The sequence below is a fragment of the Colius striatus genome, chromosome 23 (assembly GCF_028858725.1).
Source record: "Colius striatus isolate bColStr4 chromosome 23, bColStr4.1.hap1, whole genome shotgun sequence".
Classification (NCBI taxonomy): Eukaryota; Metazoa; Chordata; class Aves; order Coliiformes; family Coliidae; genus Colius; species Colius striatus.
The window spans coordinates 2626202-2648124 of NC_084781.1; the positions used below are offsets into that span (position 1 = coordinate 2626202).

At 51.5% G+C, this 21923-nt stretch overlaps 1 protein-coding gene across 1 annotated transcript in view; it reads left to right on the top strand.

The window, feature by feature from the left end:
- The first annotated feature begins 1661 nt into the window (after positions 1–1661).
- LOC104553978 (protein CEPU-1) overlaps positions 1662–21923 on the top strand; it is a 337348-nt gene continuing 317086 nt past the window's right edge. Inside the window, exon 1 of the mRNA XM_062014010.1 lies at positions 1662–1737. Coding sequence (XP_061869994.1) covers positions 1662–1737 — 76 coding nt within the window. The remainder of the gene's footprint in view (positions 1738–21923) is intronic.

Below are 21923 nucleotides of genomic sequence, written 5' to 3' on the forward strand. Positions count from 1 at the left end.
GAGACATCCATACCACTAGTGAAAAGAATGAATATTTAACAGGAGACTATTTATTTAGGTTGTGTCAAATAAGAGTCTCGGGGTTCAGTGCCAGTGGCTGGAAAAAGAGGTTTTGGCCTTGAGGACCTTTTCTGTGTGGGCATGTTGGTAGGATGCTCGTGACATTTGGGCTGTGGTATGGACAGATGTGGCTGGTTTGGGGCATCCTGAGTTGGGGGATGGTCTGTTTTCTCGTGGCTGTGAGATAGGCACAGGAATTGGCACATGGCAGAGTCTGAGGGGGAACCTCAGCAGGGTGCAAGTGGCCCAGGTGCTGCTCAGAGGAGATGGTCTTGGTGTGAGGAATTGGATGAGGGTGGTGATAGCAGAAAAAAAGGCTTGATCTGGGTTGAAATAAAGAGTAGATTTCTGCTCCAAAGGGAAGAGTTTTTCCCCAGTAGAGCAATTTCCACAGGGGATTAACCTTATGGGAGGAAGAGGCTTTTTCAGACAGCGCTGGGGCTGCTGCCAGTGCCTCAAAAGCAAGAGGCAGGTGCCTGGGTGCACTTCTGCCTTTCAGGTGGGGCAGGTGGGGTACAGTGGGGTCCCCCTCCATCCTCACACGGGTGGGGAAACTGAGTCACGGCATTGCTGAGGTCACCCCGGGTTTGGGGGATGACGTTCCCCAAAGGGAAGGCACTGCTGGCATGGGGGGTGATGGGGGAAGAGATGCTGATGCCAAAGGGATGATGCGGGGGGGGATGCTGACGCCAAGGAGGGGTGTGGGGTGTGGGATGCTGATGCTGGGGGTTGGGGTATGTGAATGCCAAGGGGGTAGGTGCGAGGTGTGAGATGCTGATGCCGAGGGGGGCTTGAGGATGCCAAGGTGGGGAGGTGCGGGAGGAGGGATGCTGATGCCGAGGGCAGCGTAGATGCCAAGGTGGGAGGGGGTGTGAGGGGAGGGATGCCGATGCCGGAGGGGGGTGTGTGGATGCCAAAGTGAGGGAGGGTGAGGGGAAGGATGCTGATGCCGGAGGGGGGTGTGTGGATGCCAAAGTGAGGGACTGTGAGGGGAAGGATGCTGATGCCGGAGGGGGGGGGCTGCAGGTGCCAAGCAAAGCCGCGGCGGGGTGTGCGGTGCCGCTGCCAGGCGGGGGAAGGAGGAGGGTGCGGATGCCAAGGGGGGCTGCCGCTGCCGGAGCGGGGGGCGGTGCGGATGCCAAGGGGGGGTGAAGGAGGAGGGATGCCGCTGCCGGGGGGAGGAGGGGGTCTGGCGGGGGGGCGGCAGCCAATGAGCAGGGCGCGGGGGAGGGCTGGCTGCGCGGCCGGCGGCGTGGTGCAGCCGGGCGGCGTGTGCGGGCCGGAGCGGCGGGCACGGCAGCGCCTGTCCCTCGCACCTTGCAACCCCTTCCGACCCCCCCCTTTCCCCCTCCCCCCCCCTTTTTTTTTTTTCGTTTATTTTCGGGCTTTTTTTCCCCCTCCCCCACCCCGCGGTGAATTTTTGGGGGTTATTTTTTTAACCCTCTTCCCCCCCCTTCCCTTTTTTTTTTTTTTGCATTTTCTTGATTTTTTTTTTACCCTTCTTTCCCCTCATCGCTCCGGGAAACGCTGGATTTTAAACCTTTCCCCGCCAGGCAGTGAGTGGGGAAGGAGGGGGAGAGAAACGCAACCCGAGGTGAAACATGGCCCAGGCGAAAATGCACCACCCCGTCTCTTGGGTGATCTTCGCCGGGATGGCCGCTCTCCTCCTCTCCCAAGGTAGGGCCGGTGGTGGGATGCTGCGGGGGGGAGGGAGGTGCGGCACCCCCGGAGTCGGGGGGGTAGAGCTGGGAGAAGATCCCCATCCCGCTGGGAAGGGAGGATGTGCGGGTACGGCATCTCCCAAATGGTCCTCCCTGTCTCCGGGCTGTGGGGGAACTTCTGCCATGGCGCAGCATCCCCCCGCGCTCATCTGGGGCTTTGGGGAGTGGAAGCCAGTACCGAAGGACTCTGCCATCTTAACTTAGTTCCTGCAGGAGCAATGCAGCCATCGGGCTGGAGCTTCGGGGCTGCTCTGTGCTTCTCCCCCGCAACCTCCCCACCTTTGGCGTTTCTGGACCCGTCTGCAAGGTCGTCCCAAAAACTCGGTGCAGCCCCGGCTCTCCTGGGCTGAGGAGTTGGGAAGTCCTTGTCCAGCCTGTCCCGGCTGAGCACGGCTGTTTCCCCTCCTCCTCGGCGGATTGAGCTTCCCGGGGGGAAGGGGGGCTGTTGCAAAGAGAGAGGGGGGGAAAAAAAAAGAGCAAAAAGCAAGAGGAGGAGGAGGGGGAAGGAGCAGACAGGAGCCAGCCCCATCTGGCCGGGAGAGCCGAGCCTGTCAGCTTACGTTAGTCTCCTCGCAGCCATCTGGAGAGGCTGTGGGAGTGGGGTTATCCCCGTGGGAGGAGAGAACGGGGTCGCATCCTGCGCCGGGGGGCCGGGATGGGGTGGTGCAGCCGGCGGTTGCGTTGCACGGGGCGTGCGGGGCTCTGGCTGAGGGATGGAGGCATCCCTGAGGGGTTTGCACCCCCCGGTTTCTGTATGGGCTAAGGGAGAGCAGCCAGCAGCTGGAACCGGCCACCTCTGCGCTGCCCCGGTGGGCTGGGGACAAGGGTTGGGTACCCACATGCCCATCGCAGCCCTGCCTGGGCTCCCCTCCAGCCGAGATGCTCTGCAGTAGGACTCCGGTGGGGTGTGAACCCTCTGTCTGTGTGGGGCAGGGGGCTGCCCGAGCTGGGCTGGGAGGCTGGTGTTATGGGGAGGATGGTGGCTCACCATCTCTGCTCAAACTTGTCTCTCCTGGGCAGGCTGGGCCCGTTCTTGCAGAGCCACCCCAGCCACATCGACCAGCGCGGGCTGCTTAGCATGCACATCACACGCAGAGGCATTTCTCCTCTTCGCCTTCTTCCCTCCCTCCCTCCTTAAGCTCTCTCCTTCTCCCAGGGTTGCTGCTTTGGGATGCTCCCGAGGGGATCTCCTGAGCATGGGAGCTGAAGCCCCTCGGCTCCTGCCTCTGCAGGGTGGCCAGGTGGGGTGGTGAAGGGCAGGGGGTCCTCAGGAGGGAGATGAAGCTGCTCTTCCCCTCCTCATTTTTCCCACAGAGAAATTGTGCTTCATCTCTTTTATTTATTTCAATGTTTGCTTTTGGCTCCTGACTTGGCTTCCTTGCAGTCTTATTCCCTGCCTCTGGTCATCTCTCATGCTTCCTCTCCCTGCTCCATCAAAGCTTACAGATCAAGAAGTAGTTGGGGTGGATTTTTTCTTGCTTGCTTTTTAAAAACCCTCTTAAGTGAAGAAAAAAAACATCCCCCCCCAGCCCCCTCCCTGTTTTCCAGGAATCTGCTGTGGGTGCCAGAAGCTCCCAAATCACTGCTGGGGGTGGGGGAAAGGAGGGAGACCATGATCCCAGGGGGTCCCAGGGCAGAGCCCTGAGATGCTGAGCTCAGTGTTGCGCAGAGCAGCAAAAAGTTTGGGCTTTTTATTTGGGCTGGGAGAGTTGGGATGTGCTGGCTTGTGGCAGGGGAGACCCCCCCGAGAGGTTTTGTTGCCTAATTGTATTTACAAGAGTCGTTAAGGAAAAGAAAGCAAACCCAGCAAAAGCGATTTTGCTCCTTAGCTAAAACTTTCCGAGGGGGTTTTGAGAAACTGGGGGTCATTGAAACCCCAAAGGGGATCTGTAGGTACGTGTGTGCATTGCCAAAAGGCAGCAGGATTGGTGCTGCTGCTTCACGAACCCATCTGATAGAGGAAGGCTTTGAATTGCTAACTTTTCCTCTCTTGCTCCGTATGCAAAAGTGGAGCTGGCTGGTGCTCGAGAATGCAAAGCCCATTGTCACGCGGGGAAACGGTGTTTTGCACAGATCTGCTACAAATAGCTCAAGAGATCTGTGCTGCCCTCTGCAGCAGTTCCTCAATACTCCAGGTCGTTTACCTATTTTCAGCCAAACAAACAATAAGAAAAGTGGTTTGTGAGTGTGCTTGAGAGTAAAGTGGAGCGTGAAGTGGGATAATCCCAAGTGCTTGACCATCTGCATTAGTTGCAAACGCTGTAGGTCCTTGGAGCTGTGCAAATCTATGGTGGTATTTTTGGGGTTTGAGAGCTGTGGAGTGTCACTTCCATTAGGAAGGAGCCCTTTGAGCTCTGAAAAGCCCAGTGTGGGTTTGTCCATGGGGATGCAAGGGAGCTGTTGCCTACTTGGTGTTGGTACCAGAGAGTGAATGCAGGCTGCCCAGGGAGAGTGTGGAGTCTCCTCTGGAGGTCTTATAACCCTGCCTGGGCACGTTTCTGTGTGACTTGATCTAGGTGGGACCTGCTTCAACAGAGGGGTTGGACTGGATGATATCTAAAGGTCCCTTCCAACCCCTCCCATTCTAGGATTCTATGATGTTGCATCTCTGTGGAATGAGATACAGGTGTCTGTTGCATCAGCGTGTTAGAAGGGCAGGAACAGCCATGGCTTGGGGAAAGGAGCTGGGAAGAGAGAGATAGGGAGACTTGAGAGGGCTGGGATAGCCCCAGGCAGTGGGAAATGAGCTGCATTTTGGCACCACGGCTCTCCTTGTGTTGGCTCTGGTTTTGTCTGTGGCTTTTAAGTAGTGGCAGTGAATACTTACAGCGTATTTAGGGACCCAGCAGTGGTGTTTTCTCTTCCTTCTTTCCATGTTTCAAAGCAGAGGGGTGGGCTCCTGTGCCCCTCACTCACATCTACCTGGATTTCTCAAGGATGAGGAGAGCTTGAGTGAAAACCCTACCCCAGCACTTGGGAGTGGAAGAGAGACGAAAACTCTTCACTCAACCATGTGTAAAAGGATTAACCAGGCTAAAAGGTCATAGAAGATTTAGCTGGGCCTTTAGCATCAGTAAGCCAAGAATTATGGGAATTTGATTTACAAATTAGCATAAAGACCTTATTCTAATAAGCATGGAAGCTGAAATAGGTATGGAAAATAATAGCATGTGTCAACACCATGCGATGAGCCGAAGGAATTACTCGCTCTGGCGATGTGGTTGGATTGCAGATAACACTCAACCCAAAACCCAGGAGCGAGGCTGGAGCTCACCTGGGGACACATCTCCAAGGAGGAGCATTTGGATTGATCCCCTTGGAAGGGCAGGATTTGAGGGAGGAGCGTGTGGATTGATCCCCTTTGGGAAGGGCAGGATTCGGCGTGGAGCATCCGACTGCAGCCCCTGGGATTCTGGAGCACCTCGTGGGTTTGGAAGCCGTGTGTGCCAGGAGAGGGGTTGTGTTCTCAGTGAAGGCAAGAGGGGGAAAGCTTCTGGCAGTTGGTGCAAGGTGGTGTAATTGCACTAATAAGAAAAACTACATGTATTGACATCTCTCAGTGAATGCCCTGATTTATGGTTCCCTGGGGAAAATATTAGATGTGGCTTCGTGGTGCTTAACAGTTAGCATACAGGTCAATAAAATGTGATATTCACCTCTTCCCCCCCCTCACCAACAGCAGAAAATAGCTATTTAATAGGTAATAACAGTAATAATCAATACCTACATGATTAGATAACCCAGTTATAAGCAGTACATAAAAGGAGGGGAACGGGCTCTGGTTACTCAATGGCCCGATTTGGAGCTTTGCTCAACATCTGTCACTGCTGTTGGTTTTGAAGTGAGGCTGCAAGCAGGTCTCCAGGCACCTCTGGAAATCAGGCCACCGCCTGGGATTAATTGGCACATTTTTTTAAGACTCAGCAGAGCTAACAGGAACCTGAGCAGACCTTTGGCACCGGGAAGAGGCTTCTGAACGGTGGCGCCTGAAACGCTGTGTCAGCGCTCGGGGTCGTGCTTTGAGTGGTGGCTCTGCTGTGGCTTTGCTGTGGGTGCTCTGCAGTGTTGCAATTGGGGTTTTTATTTGCTTCCCTAGGGGCATCCCTCTGCTGAGATGGTTGTGCAGTGGTGGGTTGGGAGTGGAGTGAGGAGTAAACTTGTGGTTGCTCTCCGAGATCTCTGTGATCATTTGTAATGAGATACCTCAGCGTGGTGTGATGGGAACCACATGCTGGAGGTGGTTCATGCTGTAGCTACAACAGCTTTAGCACCCCCAGCTGTGGAACAGAGGTGTGCAAGGTCACACACACACACTGGTACGTGTTTTGGGACATGCTCTTGCTTGCTGTTCTTAAAACACACCTTCCAAGGTGGCTGTGGTTATCTACATGAGGAGGCAACGAAGCAAACCTGAGTCAGTGGTTCCCTTCATTTGGGATGGGACTCCCTGAGCAGCCAAGGGGAGGTGAAGATGAGTTTGACAAGTAGAGAAGATCAACTGTGAGACTGGACCAAAAAAAAGCATCACCTGCAACTGGGATTCTGAAGCATCATAGGGAGCATCCCAGCCAGCTCCAAGCAGAGTTATCTAGCCCTGTGTACAACAGTTGGCAGTTCTGGATGCTCTAGGGGGCTGCAATGAGTTTTGGGATATCCTAGTGCTTAGCAAAAACTACTTTTTCTTTATCCACACAGGCATTTTGACCACCACAGTAACCCTGGCTGTGATTTTCTGTCTCCCTCTTGTGCCAACCCTGACTTGTGTGTGAGACAAGTGCATTCAGCACTGGAAGTATCTGCTTCATGTCTCTTCCTCGCTGCTTTTGCTTACAAATATCCACATTTGTGACACCTTCTGCCTCTCCCATTTTATTTTTTCCCCTGTGGGTAAAAAAATTGATCAGTTGGCAGATCTAGGTCAAGTTAGCAAGCAGGATTGCTGTTTTCTGTGATAAACTGGGGGAGAGCCCAATCCCCTGCTTCCCAGGCAACTTGCAACCAGCAGAGGTAGTTTCCAGCCTTCCTCCACAACCTGTGAAGCACCATGTGGGGAGCATCTTTCTGGCCATGGGGATTGGAGAAAAAAAGTGGCAGGAAAGGGCAAAATTCCCTTTGTTTGTTCCTCAGAGAAGGAATATCTCCCTAAAGAAAAGCTTTAAAGAGGGTATAGATGGTATTTTTTCAGTGTCACTGGTAGTGCTCCTCTGTCTTGAAGTGGCAAATCTATTAGACTGATCCATCTCAGATGTTTGTGGCCAAAGCTTGCAGCTGCCTCAGAGCTGCAACTTGGACTTGGAGTTGAGCTCTTGGGTTTCAAACAGGAGCCAAACCGAGCAAGGTGCCAGGTTTTGGGATTGTGTAGTGGAAATCCAAGCCACGCTGCTGTCTCCCATCTTCAGACCTCCACACGTGGGTCTTAGCAAACCAAAGGCAAAACCAAACCTGCAGGAGGATGAGGTCTTTGTCACTGCATCCCCTGGGGCACCCTAATCCCTTTGGTGGGTGCTGGTGCATCCTCCAGGCATGTCCCACCCCGTGCTGCCAGCGTGTGTGGAGCTGTGGCTGCTAACCCAGAGGAACTACCCACCTCCCTCCTCCTTCCCGAAGCACGCACCTTGCTCCTGCTTAATAATAAATCAGAGGTGCTGCCTTTGCCATGCTCTGTTATCTCCTGCCAAGAAGGATATCATGGATTTTTGATGCTCTTACAGTTAATATGTCCAATGCTGAAAGCTGTTGTAAATTAATTGACCCCTTGACCCCCTTGTCCTGTTGACTGTTCCCACTAAAGACAGTGTTCGGTTCTTGGCATCCTCTCTCCCCACCTCCCGGCTTTCCCTTCCTCTGGCTCCTCCACCTCCTGCATGCTTTGCTTACTAATCAGGGGCAGCCAAAGGAAGCCCTCTGAGCAGAGCTTGGTGCAGCTGAGGAGCCATGGGAGGGAAAGGTGGGATTTCAGGGACCCAACGTGTATAAATGTGGTTGGAGTTTGCTTCCTTTCAAGGCCTGGGGAGGCAGTGATGGAAGCTGACATAGCATCCTCCACTTTCCCCCCAGCTGGGCACAGAGCAACGTGGCTGCTGCCAGACTGAGAAAGTCAGGATGTAACAGTGAGGACCTTCTGGAGATGGATGGACCCCAGTGTCAATGGGGTGCAAAGGTGCTCAGCACCTCGATGAAGGCATCTCTATCCACCATGGCTTGTGCCAAGGGCTTGGTTTCAGAGCCGTGGTGTGGTTTGCAGGGAGGGATGTGAGTATATGCTTGGGAAGGAGCTAAACAAGATGCTGGGAGCATGGAGGTCCTGGGCTGGGATGTGTGTCCTGACTTCACCTCCTTTGCTCATCTTACAGCGATGTGGCCCATTCCATGCTCCTTCCCATTCCCCACTTGACCTTAAGCCATCTTCCTTGTGCCTGGGTTTACCATAAGAACAGAGACTTTTCCACCTCTCTATATGATGCTATGTTGCTGATCACACTGAAATCCTGATTTATCATAGCAAGCAGCTTGGAAAACCCCAAATGCTCACCCTCTCCTGACTCAGGGTGGGAGGCGGCAGCTGCTAAGAAGTAGGAAGTTGTGTAATATTAGAAACGAAGCAGAGTGGGGTAGGGTGAGTTTATTCCACAATGGAATAAACCAGAACATTCACACAAACTCCCAGGGAAATTCTCCCAGGGAAGAAAAAGGGGGGATTGATTTTGTTTTGTTCCAGAGCTGGCGGCAGCTCGAAGTGCGAAAGTCGCAAAGCGATTTCAAACAGCAAGAAAAGAAGAGATGCAAAGGCTGCATTCCAGAGGTATCAAAAGAGCCTGGAGACTCCAGCCTTGTTCCTTTCTTTTTTTTATTATTCATTGTTATTTCTTCAAAACAGATCCTCTGCTTAATGTTTTGATTTGTTCTTGCACTCTCGGTTTAAAAGGAGCTGCCTCGCTGGAAGCGTGACAAGCGCTCCAAGCAAAGCAAGATTCATCAATAGTGTCACATTATCTCACTGGTTAAAGTTGTCACCTCCTCCTAGGAGTTACCTGGTGACTAGCACTAAGTTCCTGGGTTGGTTTGGTTGTTTTCTAGCTGTTATTCCCTTTCTGCAGGACAGATGGTATTTCTAGATCAGAAGGTTGCCTGCGTTAGGCTGGGTGGCTTTTTCCTTGCAAAGTCAATCCCCAAAGCCAGCACTGGGGTTTTTGATAGCAGGCCAAGGCACGGGAGAGCTGCAGGGCTGGCTGGCAAGAGGTGAATTTGGATTTAGCATGAGTGACATCTCTCTTAATGAAGCCCTTTCTGGAACAGGGCTGGCGAGGAACAGGGATCCATTAGAGGCCGAGGTGGTGGGGAAGCCAAAACCATTCTTGTCATTGAAGACAACATTGTGAATTTTGTATTATTTATTGTTTACCTTTTGTGCAGCTTTTCTGCACGTCAGCCCTTCTCCTTTTGTATGTTTTGGGCTTCAAAAAACCTGACATCACATTAGCAGGCAGGCTCCAAAGCCCCCAAATAATGCATAAACTATGATTATTCCTTCTGATCCACTTGTGTTTATGTAAATGGCTGGAAAAGCGGTTTTCAGCTGATTTCAGAAGCTTAAGGGATTCATAGCAAGCCTATTATTGAAAAATCAGAAAGTGAAAAGCAACTTCTGAGACAAGGAATTAGCAACTCAATGGCAGCCTGGTCCCGAGGCTGCATCCCAGACTGGGGGATTCCCCTGGGGTTCAGCAGGTCAAACACCAGGCAACAGGTTGGGGGGGGACACACTTTGTGGGGAGAGGGGAGACTTGAAGGAGTTAATCTAGAGGGTCTGGGTTGGGAAGCTGGAGAGGGAACGGGGGTGCAAACCCATCAGTGGTCATTTTTAGGGAGGGAAGGTGTGTGAGGAGAATGTAAAGCCACCAGGCACTTGGCTGATGACCCCAGCTCTGTATCCCCTGTGTGCAGGGAAGAGGCTGCTTGTGTTGGGGAGCACCCATATGTCCCCAGCATGTCTGTCACCACAGTGTGCAAGCCCTTTCCCTCTGGCCCAGGAGAGAGAGGAAGGGATGCAGACCCTCTTTGGGGCATCAGCCCCTTCCAGCCAACCCCACAGCATCTCATCCCTCTTCTCCAGCTGCTTTTTATTCTTCCCCCCTGGTTTGGTCCCTTTCCCCCCTTCCTTATGTTAATTTCCCACCTGAGCACCAAGTACTTTATAAATAGCAAATCTGAAATGAATTTCCTAGCAGCAATCATTATCTCCCTCGACAGCCATTAAACATTCACACAAGCAGAGCAAAATGACAAAGGGGATTGATTTTTACAGTATGTTGGGGGGAGGTAGGGGAAAGGAAATATGTTGACAAGGCGTTTTCTTCCCACCACCCCCCCTTCCATCCCTTCCTTCTCCATTCTCCCCTCCCTTCCACATCCTCTGTCTGGAGGGATGCAAGAACCCCCTTTCTGAGATCAGGTTGGATGGCAGTGGGAGAAAAGAAAAGTTGGAAATACATAAAGGAGCAAATGAACCCCCCAAACCCCTACCCCAGCCCTCTTCCCTGCTTTTGCAGCTCCTGCAAAGCCTCGCTGCCATCCGCTGCCTGCGTCTGACTCGGAAACACAAAGTTAGCTCCGCGTCCCTGGCTGTCGAGATGGATGTGTCGGAGTTTAATGCCTCCAAAGATGGAAAGAGGTGGAGGGGGGGGGGAAGGAAAAGGAGGGGCCCAATCTCCACAACCTCCTGAGCAGAATGAATGTGTTGATGCAATAGTTGGGAAGCTGCTGCTGTCCGAGGCACTGTAGCTGAAAATTTCCCTTTGATTTCAATTTTCATATTTGTCAGCAATAATTAGATTCAAGAAATGGGGGTTTTTTTGCCTCTGTTCTAAAATACTAATAAGTAGGAGCCTTTGTAGTATGGCTAATGGAGTCTTTTCTCTTTTTTTTTTTGGCCTTAGTGGGCTAGAAAAAATTCCATTAAAGGGAAAAGTCATCCTGTATTACCGTGCTGCAACGTGCAGTGGCTCTGCTGCCGCGGCGCTGGGGACGGCGTCTCGTGCTGCAGGGAGCGGGGCTGCTGTCCCTTGCTTCTCATCTAGTGGGGGCTGCTTAAAGAGGAGACCCCCTTCCCTTATGCCTGGTTGGGGGTGAGCTTGGTGCTCTTCATCTGGAGATGGTCTTGCAGTGGAATATTGGTGCTGGGAGACAGTGTTTCATGCTGCAGGGAGTGTGGCTGCTATCCCTTGGTTGTCATCTGGTGGGGGCTGCTTAAAGAGGAGACCCCCTTCCCTTATGCCTGGTTGGGGGTGAGCTTGATGCTCTTCATCTGGAGATGATCTTGCAGTAGTAGTGGAATATCAGTGCTGGGGGACAGTGTTTCATGCTGCAGGGAGTGTGGCTACTGTCCCTTGGTTGTCATCTGGTGGGGGCTGCTTAAAGAGGACCCCCCCATTTATGCCTCATTGGGGGTGAGCTTGATGCTCTTCATCTGGAGATGGTCTTGCAGTGGAATATTGATGCTGGGGGACAGTGTTTCATGCTGCAGGGAGTGTGGCTGCTGTCCCTTGGTTGTCATCTGGTGGGGGCTGCTTAATGAGGAGACCCCCATTTATGCCTCATTGGGGGTGAGCTTGATGCTCTTCATCTGGAGATGATCTTGCAGTGATAGCCTGGCTCTTGTCCAGGCTCTTGTAGCAGTTGGGTGGGGGTTTTTTAATGCTGCAAGTTCCCTGTGGGATTTAAAGCCTTCAGGCAATTAGGGGGTGTCCTCTTGTTGGCTGTGCTAAAGGCAAGAAAGCCCCTTGTCCCTCTCCCCTCCCCTGCAGCGTGGATTCCCCTGGCAGTGTGTGCCAGGTTTTCTCCCAGAGCCACATGGGAAAGGGAGGCAATATTAAATTTGCTGGTGATATGCACAGCAAATGGGGGAAGCTCCAAGTTGTGTCATTCTCAAGTTACTTCAGCCTATTAAGCAAACAAAAGCACTTGTGGAGTGAGAAATGGAAATGGCCAAGGCGGCCCGATTAATCCTGGATGTACAATTCCATTAATAAGGCAGCTTTTAATAGGTGGCTCTTTCCAGGAGCTGCTGGGACTAAGAATTGATGTATTCACTGTATTGCAACTAATAGGATATGAAGAAAATGGTGTGGGGAACCTGTTCCTTCGCCACTGTTTTCCAATCAGTTGAAATAATGCCTCTCCCTGCAAGAGCCCAGCGAGGTAATGAGACTTAAATCTAAATAGAAACAGGAATATGTTTAATTTCAGCAGAGGAGGGGGTGGTTGGCTTGTGCTTTTGCTTCCCTACACAGCCAGCAGAAGCTGAAACAGCAGCTGGAGGAAGCAGAGGTTCCAATCCCAATGGAATGCCCCAGGGCTGGGTGCTGTGACTGCTGTCAGGGCTGGGCAATGGGATGTGGCTGCTGATGCACAGTCTTTATTTTCCCTTCTGAGAGCTAAAGCAGGGTTTTCTGGGTGCCCAGGCATGGGGCTGCCCTTCTGGCATCTCACCAGAGCCTTTTGTTCCCTTCATTGGCAGCCAGAGGGGCTTTCACCCTCTGCAGTTGATAGGGTTTGCTGGGCGAGCTCATTAACGAGCCCGAGGTCCTTGCTCTATTCATCCTCTCTGTTTATTCAGACCCACGATTCCTTGGCTCTGACAGTTTGCTGATCCTCTCTTTACAATGAACTCCTGTTCTCATGCCCCTGCAAAAACTCACCTCCTGCCTCATGAAGCAGACATACCTCTGGGGCTGTGACTCTGGCTCCCCGTGGCATTCAGAGAGGGCTTTGGGCTGAGCATCTCTCCAAGGGCTCTGGGGAGATGCCGTTGGGATGAAGCAGCAAATCTCAGGCAGATTTGGTGGGATCAGCACAGCTGAGGCAAAAAAAACCCCCAGTGCCCCGGGGGGTGCAGACCTCCACAATACCAGTGCAAGTGGAATGAGCACTTCACAGGCAAGGGAAGGGGAACTGGAGGAGCTGACTGGTGCAAAACTGCAGTCAGGGGCCCTGATTACTGCAGCCATTGCTTTGCTAATGGGCTGGGCAATTTGGAGAAGTTTGCAGTCACTTTTTTTCTGTGTTTTCATTGCCACCAGTTGGGGGGGGGGTGGTTGTTTGTTTTTTTCACTCCTCCTCCCTATTTGTATGCATGCTCTGCCCTTTCTTTGGTAGCAGCCTAGAGAGTAAGTATTGGGGGGGAGAGAGGGGAAAAAAAGGGTGGAAAAAAAAGAAAAGCCAAGACACAGTTCAACTGAAGTCCCCGAGGAAACAGATGTGATTGCCTTACAGAAATGGCTCCAATAAAGCCAGAAAGGAATATTGCTTTTATAGCTTTTGGGATATAAAACATTTAGAAAATGTGATTGAGTGGCAGGGCCTAATTTATCATTTACCCATTTCTCTGCTCTTTCTCTTCATCCTCCTATCTGTGCTCAGACTCCTTTACCCCCTTTTTTCCCTCCCACCCCCATCCTTCCTTGCACGTGCAAGCCCGTGCACACACAGGCACGTGTTCCCCCCTGCTCCCCACTCCTTGTCCCTCTCTGCCTGTGTCATGGATTTATCATCATTCTGCTAAGCACTCAAACTCCTGTGGCTATTTATAATTAATGCTCAGAAACCTGCCAATCCATTTAATGACACTAGGAGGTCATGGCCTCCCTTATAGCTTCCCATTAATCATCATTAGAACAGTTCTGGGTTTTTTACATTCTTTTTAAATGTTAATTCACCTTTATAATGCTCCTTTCAGTTCTGACTGTAAAGGGAGACTCTGTAGTGACTCCAGACTGTCTTGCAAGTGTGTGCAGGTGAAAGGCACAGTGGGACAATTGCACTTGATAAAGTCTCTTGGATGTCTCCCCGCTGGAATGAATTACACTCACAAACTCTGCCAGATGGGATTTCCTTCACTGCCCTCTGCTGCTGGCTCCTGGTGGTGATGCCAGCACGGCTCCATGGCCCGGGTACCACTGAGCCCCTCTGCATCCCCTGCAGCCAGCACTCTCCAGAGGGGCCTGAGCTTGAGAGGGCCCTGTGTGCTCTGCTAGGTTGTGCTCAGGAACATCTCTGCAAGGCAGACTTGCTTTGGTGTAAGGTGAGCTGCTCCAGCGTGGGGTTGTGGTGGTTGCCTTGGTCTGGGTGAAGCATCAACCTCATCCCTTCTGGAAGTTCATCAATAGTAAGTGCTCACAGGGGTGAATCCATCTGCTCTTCCCTGGAAGCAGGAAACCCTGAGCACCCTCCCCATGTCCCAAAGCACTTGTTGTCACAGCCCCAGACCCCCCAGGAGCTGACGTGCCCGTGCAGCAGAGAGGGTTCAGCAGAGATGTCAAGCAGCAGCTTGGAGGAAGGAAAGCTCTGGGTGCAATCTGGTAGCTTTTGGCAGGCAACAGCTCTTCTTAAATAGCCCTCTCCTGGCTTGCTCTTGGAAGCAATGATCCCCTCCCTGAAGTCAGTCCGTGCTTGCCATTAACGAGAAGGGGTCCACAGTGATGTGTGATTCTGGTTCTGGTCCATGTGAGCTGCTTCTCTGATGGACACTTCCCTCAGCCCTGGGTAGCAAAGCATCCCATGGCTCTTGCTTCACGATCCCACGTTGCTCAGTGAGACAGAGTGAGGCAGCACTGACGCTCAGCCCCTTCAGCAGGCAGCACATGCAGCCCCACGTGGGCTTGGAACGAGCAGAGGTTGGTGCTGGCCTCTCTTTTTGGGTGATACAGGATCACTCCTGCTCCTTTGGGGACTTCTGGTCTTGGTGAGAAGCAAGCCCAGCCCCGTTTCTCTGAGTAAATACGCCAGCAGCATTTGGCTTAATGAACTGTGGCTTTTAATAAATGGCTCTTATCTTGCTGAAGTGCTGCTAAATTGTCAGGATTTAAAATTAGCCTAATAGATTTGCGGGCGATGTTTTATTCACTCTGGTTAGTTGGAAAGAGGCAGAGAGGGGGGGAGAGATGGCTCCACCCAGTTCTCCCTGAATTATACAAGAGTTATTTATTTGTTTGGGCCGAAGGGGAAATGTTCTGGATTAATGTGCAATGGCTCAGCACCTGACTTAATGAGAATTTAGAGACCTATCCCAAACTGATAGTCTCCAATTAATCACTCGGTGGCCCCTCTGCTTTGCTGTCCCTGGAATGGGTTTTCTCAAAGTGATGGTTGGGTTGTGGTACCCCACTGGTGCTTAGCCCAGAGACAGTGACTGGGGTTGGACTAGGGAGGTCTTTGAGTGCTGGGGTGACTTAGAAGACCACTTCTTGGGGCTGTGCTCCAAGTCAGTGTTGAAGCAGCACCCGTATATCTCTGTCTACACCTTATGTATACCTGTGCAACTTGGATTCTGGAGCATAAAGTTGAGCTGGCCCTTGCTCAGCTTCTGATACATCCTGTGAACTTGCATGAGCTGCTTGGTGCCTTTATTCTTTTGGCAACACGGAGCCAGTTATGATCCTGTTGACAGGTTGGAGACATATGGAGAATCAAGGCAGAACAGTGTTTTATAATAGAGTAATATGGGATCTGGTTGGGATGAAAGATGCCAGGGAAATGTCAATCACTATCATTATCCTCACAAACTGCTGTACCTGCAGAGATAATAATAATATTTAGCAATTATATAGCACCTAACAAGCTCAAACAGCACAGACGATAGCTAATTAAATCTCCCAAGACTTCCTTTGGGTGGGTGTTTTCCTAAGAGTGTGCACCAGCTTCTGCCCAGAGTGTTTTGTGTGGAGCTAAATGCACTTCTCCCTGGTTCCAGAGGGAGGGAAAATCCTCAGTAAGGGGGAAGCCCGAGCTGGGGAGCAGTGAGCAACCTCAGTGCTTTGCAAGAGTGTGGTGTGGCCTTGACCTGATGACACAGATGGATGCTGAATGTGGTTTGTCCTCTGTGACATAAAGGAGGGTTTCAGTGCTGGGCACCCAAAAAGGTCCCCATGAGCATCCATTGGTGAAGCAGATGTGGTGGTACAGATGGTGTGCAGGGCTGGATGGTCAGTGGTGCATTTTCTCCCTTGTCCTCCTGCCTTGCTTCCCTTGGTTCTGCTGCCCAATCTGCATCCCTCTAGAGAAACCCTTTTAGGAGGTGATGCTTCTCACCCAATGTCCCAGGTTTGACCAGGGTATCCAAGATTAAAAGCAAGACTTCCAAATGTTTCCCATTTGTGGCGTTCTCACCTTTCTGGAAAGCAGCAGGTGAGACCATTCGTGTCTGCTTGGATCCAGCCAGGATCCTCGACCCCTGCTCAGCCGTGTGCGGCTCCACCACGCTCACCCTATGACTTTGTCAAGGTCAGCTGAAGCAGGGTTGGTAGCAGCAATGCATGATGCACAGTGTCAGCCATAAAGGAAATATTGTCTATAAAAGATGAGGGGTTTTTTGTCTGTTCTTGTGGCAGAGGAACAAGGCGCCGGGTTCATTTAGCATTCATAAAGTCTTGCTTTGGAAACGCCTTTAAGTACTGCTGAGGGAGACTTGAAGGAGCATGTTTGAGAGTCAAATGCACATCTCCTTGGGCTCTCCTTTCATCTGCTTTAAAAAACACAGTCTCTTTTTTTTTTTTTTGCCTTGGTAATCTTCCCCCACCCCCCTTTCAGTAAAAATACTAATCTTCTGCAACAGCAGCAGACACCCAGGGTGCAGGCGCTCAGCAATTAGTTCAGTGAACGGAATAAGCAAGGAGCAGAGGGAAGGGGAGGCTCAGCCAAGTGCTGGGAGGATGGTGAAATGCAGGCTGCTAATGAGGAGGCAGCTCAGTGTGGCACTGTGGGGGGGACAGTGCCAGCTTCATTCGGGGGCAAAGCCACCAAGGTGGCAACGCGCTCGCCGGGATGCCCGAGTCATCCTCAGCGTGCTGGGCTGGCTGCTGGCACAGAGGAGCACTCAGCAGGGCAGCTGGGGCTTGGTCTGGACCTGAAAGCAAGTGGTGAGAGATCTCAGGGAGGGTGAGGTGAGGATGAAGTGTGCAGCTTGGCTGGATTTACTATCTAGCAAGTATTTCATAGAATCCCAAGAGTGGTGGGGGTGGGAAGGGCCCTGCAGAGCTCATCCAGCCCAACCCCTGCTACAGCAGGTTCCCCTGGCTCAGGGGGCACAGGAACGTGTCCAGGTGGGGTTGGAAACCTCCTGAGAAGGAGCCTCCACACCCTCCCTGAGCAGTCTGGGACAGGGCTCCCTCACCTCAGCACCAAAGGACTTTCTCCTTGTGTTCCAGTGGAACTTTTTATGGTCCAGCTGATGTCCATCACCCCTTGTTCTGTCACTGGACATTACAGAAAAAGTGCAACCCCATCCTCCTGACACCCTTTAAGTATTTCTAAGTGTTAATGAGGTTCCCCCTCAGTCTTCTCCTCTCCAGACTAAACAGCCCCAGGTCCTGCAGCCTTTCCTCCTATGAAAGATGTTCCAGTCCCCTCAGCATCTTGGTGGCCCTGCACTGGCTTCTCTCCAGCAATTCCCTGTCTCTCTTGAGCTGGATGATGACCACGAGTCTCTGTGGAGAGAAACATGTGGAAGTTTTGGCTTGAGTACTCCCTGTACTCTTGGCCAACGTTGAAGAGAGGAGGGGCCATCCTCCAGAGTCTGTGCTTTCCCAGCAGAGTCATCATGTTGGGCTTCTTGTCAGCGTGGAAGTTCAACGGGGGATTCCCATTGTCACCGTGGGAGCCGAGGCAGAAAGAGCAAGCATGGAAAGAGAAGGAAGCAACAAGTGCTGTGTTCATCCAGGCTTCTTCAGATTGTGAAGAACCAGCTGCACAAGAAGTGTCAGATGGGCAGAAGTTCAGCTCAGTCCCTTCTTTCAGCTGCAACTTTCCTCGTCCTTGAAATCTCACTCTCCTTTGCTCTTCACTTGAGGGAAGGGATTTTATTGCAACCAAATACATGTAGCCTTGTGGCTTTTTATGAAAGCAGCACATGTCACTGCCCCTGTTTCCTGGAGCCAAAGGATGTGGCTGGATTTCAAGAAGAAGAGGACTGGATGATTTCATTATTGCTCACAACTGTTCCCACCAAGATAAGGGCAGCCTAATCACATTCCCCGTGCAGAAGTACCGAGGGAACCGAAAGGGAACGTTTCCATTTGGTTTTCTGCATCGGCTTGGGTACTGTGTGATGCCAGAAGCAGGCTGTGAGGCTAAATGGACTTGGGGGGAAGAGTCAAGGCAGCAATACATGGGGGAGTGTGTTAGATTTATCAGGACACTGGTGTCCCAGGTTGGAAGTGCTCTGCCAGCAGCAGCCTTTGTCCAGCCTGGCACACGGGTTTATTTCACTGACCGCCTGCGGTCATGGGGCTTGAGCTCCACTGTCCCAAACTCCTTGAGCTTGGCACTGAGCAGAGAAGTAGTTTTTTTTCAGTCTTTTTTCTTTATTTACAAGTCCCCTGGAAGAGAAGTCACACCCCCTCATTAAAAAAGCCAACAAATTGGAGCTTGCTGCCAATGGGTTTGCTCTTCTTAATTACGCTTCGCGGGCTCCCGATGCAGATACCCCTGAGAACTGGTGTGAAAATTACCTCTGCAGTCAGCCCTCTCCATCTTGCACCGCCAAGAGGTGATGGTGACCATAGTACAACCCAGGCAGAGCTGATTTGGCTCCTCACTGCCCACCCAAGGCAAAGTGAGGACTGGGGAAGAGCAGAGGCAAGAGATAGAGCTGGGGAGAGGGGCAGATTTCAGCCACGCTCTCCAAGACGCTCTTCCTCCTGCACAGAGACGAGCTGCCACGTGTCCCTGCTGAAAAGCTTCGTGTCACAGGGAAGGAACTCTCTAGGCTTTGATTTGCCCTGTAGCAAGAGATAACATTATCATCTCGTCCTTTAATGCTTTGAGGATGGGGTGTTTTTCACATCAATTTATCCCTGTAGCCCTGATTCCTTCTCTGGCACTGCTAGCGGGTGGATGTTGTCAGAACTTGTGAGCAAAGGGGATGAAGTAACTCAGTCTTCCTCCTCTCCCTTGCCTTGCTTGCCCTTGGCACTTGGGAGCTTCGTAAAGGCACTAATTGCTCGATGCCACTCGGCGTTGGGAGAGCAAAGGGGGGGGTGTTGCCTTTTAGAGCAAGAGGGTCAGCGCTTCAGGTCCCAGCAGCGACCACCCAAAGAGAAAAGATGACTTCTAATTACATTCATAATTGAAAGTGATTAATGGGAGCAACAGAACTTGGAGCGATGTGTCGTAATTAGATAGCGTTGTTAATTCCTTTGCAGTGCCGAGCACCATCTTTCGCTTTGCTGGTGATATTTATGGCTGAGCCTTAGCTCAGTTTAATATCTTAAAAACACAAGCTCAGTGATTAGCATGAGAGGAGGTTTTGTGTCTGTGTTTGTGTGTGTGACTGGGTAAACAAGTAAATATCAATTAATTTGTTTACATTGTGTCTATAATTAGAGGTTATTATTTCATCTCTTTGAGGATCTCTTCTTTTTGCTGAGGGATTTATGGCTTTGTGTGGAAGCAGAGGAACCCTTGATTGCTCCCAAGACAGAGGAGGGCTGGTCTCTGCTCCAGGCTGCTCCAGCTTTAAAAATTAAAGAGCAAGGAGAAGGAGGCGGGGATCACATCTGCAATGGTTGAGGCTCACGGGACAGCGTGGCCACATTTTGAGCCTGCTGGCAGTGAAGTCTCTTGTGAGGGCCTGGAGCAAGGGGAAGGGAGTTGTGTGTGCGTGGCAGATGCTCGCTGGCTGTTGCTTGGTCTTGAAGAGCAGAAGTGTCATGAAATCAGCTGCTTCTGCCAGGTTTTTGCTGTCTGTAAGTGACACCTTTCCCACTCAGCTGCTGCTTGCGATGCTGCGTGGCAAGGGCTGCTCGAGGCTGCCCTCCCCTCTCCCCTTGTTCCAGCTGCCAACATCGTCTCCCCAAGGCTCTTTTGGAGGTGGCTTTTCCCCTGCTACTGCATGCCACAGCCCTGGCTGCACCTTTGGGGGATATACTTGCAGAATTCAGTGTTTCATCCTTAACAGTGTCTCTGCATTGACTTGGGTTTGAGTTTTGACGTGTCCAACGGGGCATGCCATCGTGGTTTAGGCTTTGAGTGTGGAGAGGGGAGCTGATGGATGCTGTTTGGATGGCTTTCCCTGGGTGTAAGCATAGCAGGGCACCCAAGCAGGCAGGATTCCTGTCCTGGAGAGTGTGGGGTATGGCAGAACCCTGCCATTGCACAGGGAGAGCCACGATGATGTGCTCTAACTGCAAACCCCACGCAGCCTGGGTTCGCTCATCACCCATGCCAGCTGTATGACTCTTCTCCAAGCACTCCAGGATGAGTATTCCGTGCCTAGATGTGCTCACGTCCTTCCTGTGCCTTGACAAAGTCGTTTTCGGATGTGCCAGCCTGGGAATCTGTTTCCTGAAGACTTGGTCCCGCTCACATAGCAACACGCCGGGGCAGAAAGCACTTGATGGAAATCGTGTCTCTTCCTCACCAGTTCCTTGATTCCTTGCTAATGCTTTTCATTCCCTCTTGCTGCTTGAGAGAGCTGATCGTCTGATTAAATTAAGACAGACACAAAAGCAGCTGGCCTGCCAAAGCCTGGGATTTTATTAAAAATAATATTGTTTACAGAGTCCTCTCCTTTTATGGTGCATATCAAACAGCGTGTTCCACCCCAGCAGCCGCCAGGCTCACCGCAATTTACCCACCAAGAGATGGAAAGACATTAAACCTGGTCTTGGTGGGGAGTAGGGAGGCTATAGAGGAGAAGGGAGGTTGGGGATAAGAGACAGAGCGTAGCTGTGACAGCAAATGAGAGGGAATGAAGTGCAAGGGGAGCAAAGGAAGGCTGGTTTCCCAGTTCCCCACCTCCCCTTCTCCCCTCACATACCTGTGCTGAAATGGAGCATTTGAAAAAGGAGAGAGATCATGGAAGGGAGGAGATAAACTGGGCCAAAGAGCTTCATCTGGGGACCTAGCCTCCACCTGAGCGAGGAGGAGAGCTGCTTGCCCTCCTTGCAATATTCAGGAGCCTTTGCTGGGCTATCTGTGCAGATGGAAAGGTTTTTCTGCTCTGTTCTCAGCTTCTTTTGAGGTCTTGCAGGTGCTTTTGTGAGCCTTCAGGCAGTGGGGCAAGTCAGTGCTGCAAGTGCTGACTCCAGTTCACCCAAGTGCTTCAGCCTCCCAAGACCTCACCAAAGAGCCCTCCTGGTTTGTAAATCATTTATCTGTAGTTTATCTGCACTCCAGAGGTCTGCCAGGGGCAAAGGGAGGGGGCGTGGGGTACGGCACACGGCAACGGGTCGTGGCTTGAGGGACTGGTAGTGAAGCAAGGAGAGACAAAGAGGGTTTTCCAAGGTCACAGAAGCAGCTTGAGACAGCACCTGAACTTGAACCAGGGTCCTCACCTCCAGCCCAACCTTGTGCTGCCTCAAACAGGTTCGTGGCTTGCTTTTGAAGGCTTGGAGGAGCCTTGCTAATGCCCTGCTGCAGAAATACTCTGTCTCTTGCTTTGCTTTCTCTCTTTGTGTCTTCTGTTTGTCTGTTTGTTTGTTTGATTTGGTTCCAAATAATTAATTGTAAAAACCCATGGCTAATGGTTTGAATGAAGGATGGATGGGTACTTTAATTAACTTGTGAAAGGATTATACACTTATGTTTTCAGTCTCCCTGACCCCAGCTGAAGTAACAAGGCTTGAACATCCTCGTGCTTCGAGGGAGCCGAGTGCTGCATCAACAGGACTGTTTGTGTGTTGGGGAGGGGGGCTGTGCTGCAGAGCCCACTCAGACCATGCTGGGATGATGAGAGAGGGATCCTGGTTGGATTTAGTGCATTAGATCACTCCTCTCCCCTTTGTGGATGTGGCCATGGGAGAAGCATTTCTCACCTCATTTTCCTTGAGCCCCATCGCTGATTTGAACAACTTAAAGGGGTTGGTGCAGGTGAGAGAGGTGTCCCAGGAGCTGGACAGAGGCTTTGAAGAGACCTGAGTCACGTTTTGCGCTAGCACATGGGAAATTGGGCTTGAACATGAGCCATCTACCACTTCTTTACAAGGTGGTTATCAGATAAGTATCCAAGGTCTAGAATGAGAACAGTCTAAACCAGAATGAAATCAGCCGTTGAATGTGGTTGGGAATAAACTCAGCGTCTCAGTCTGAGGAAACTGAAAGTACTGAGCTCTCCTGTAAAGCCAGGACTTGCTAGACAGAAGAGAGTTG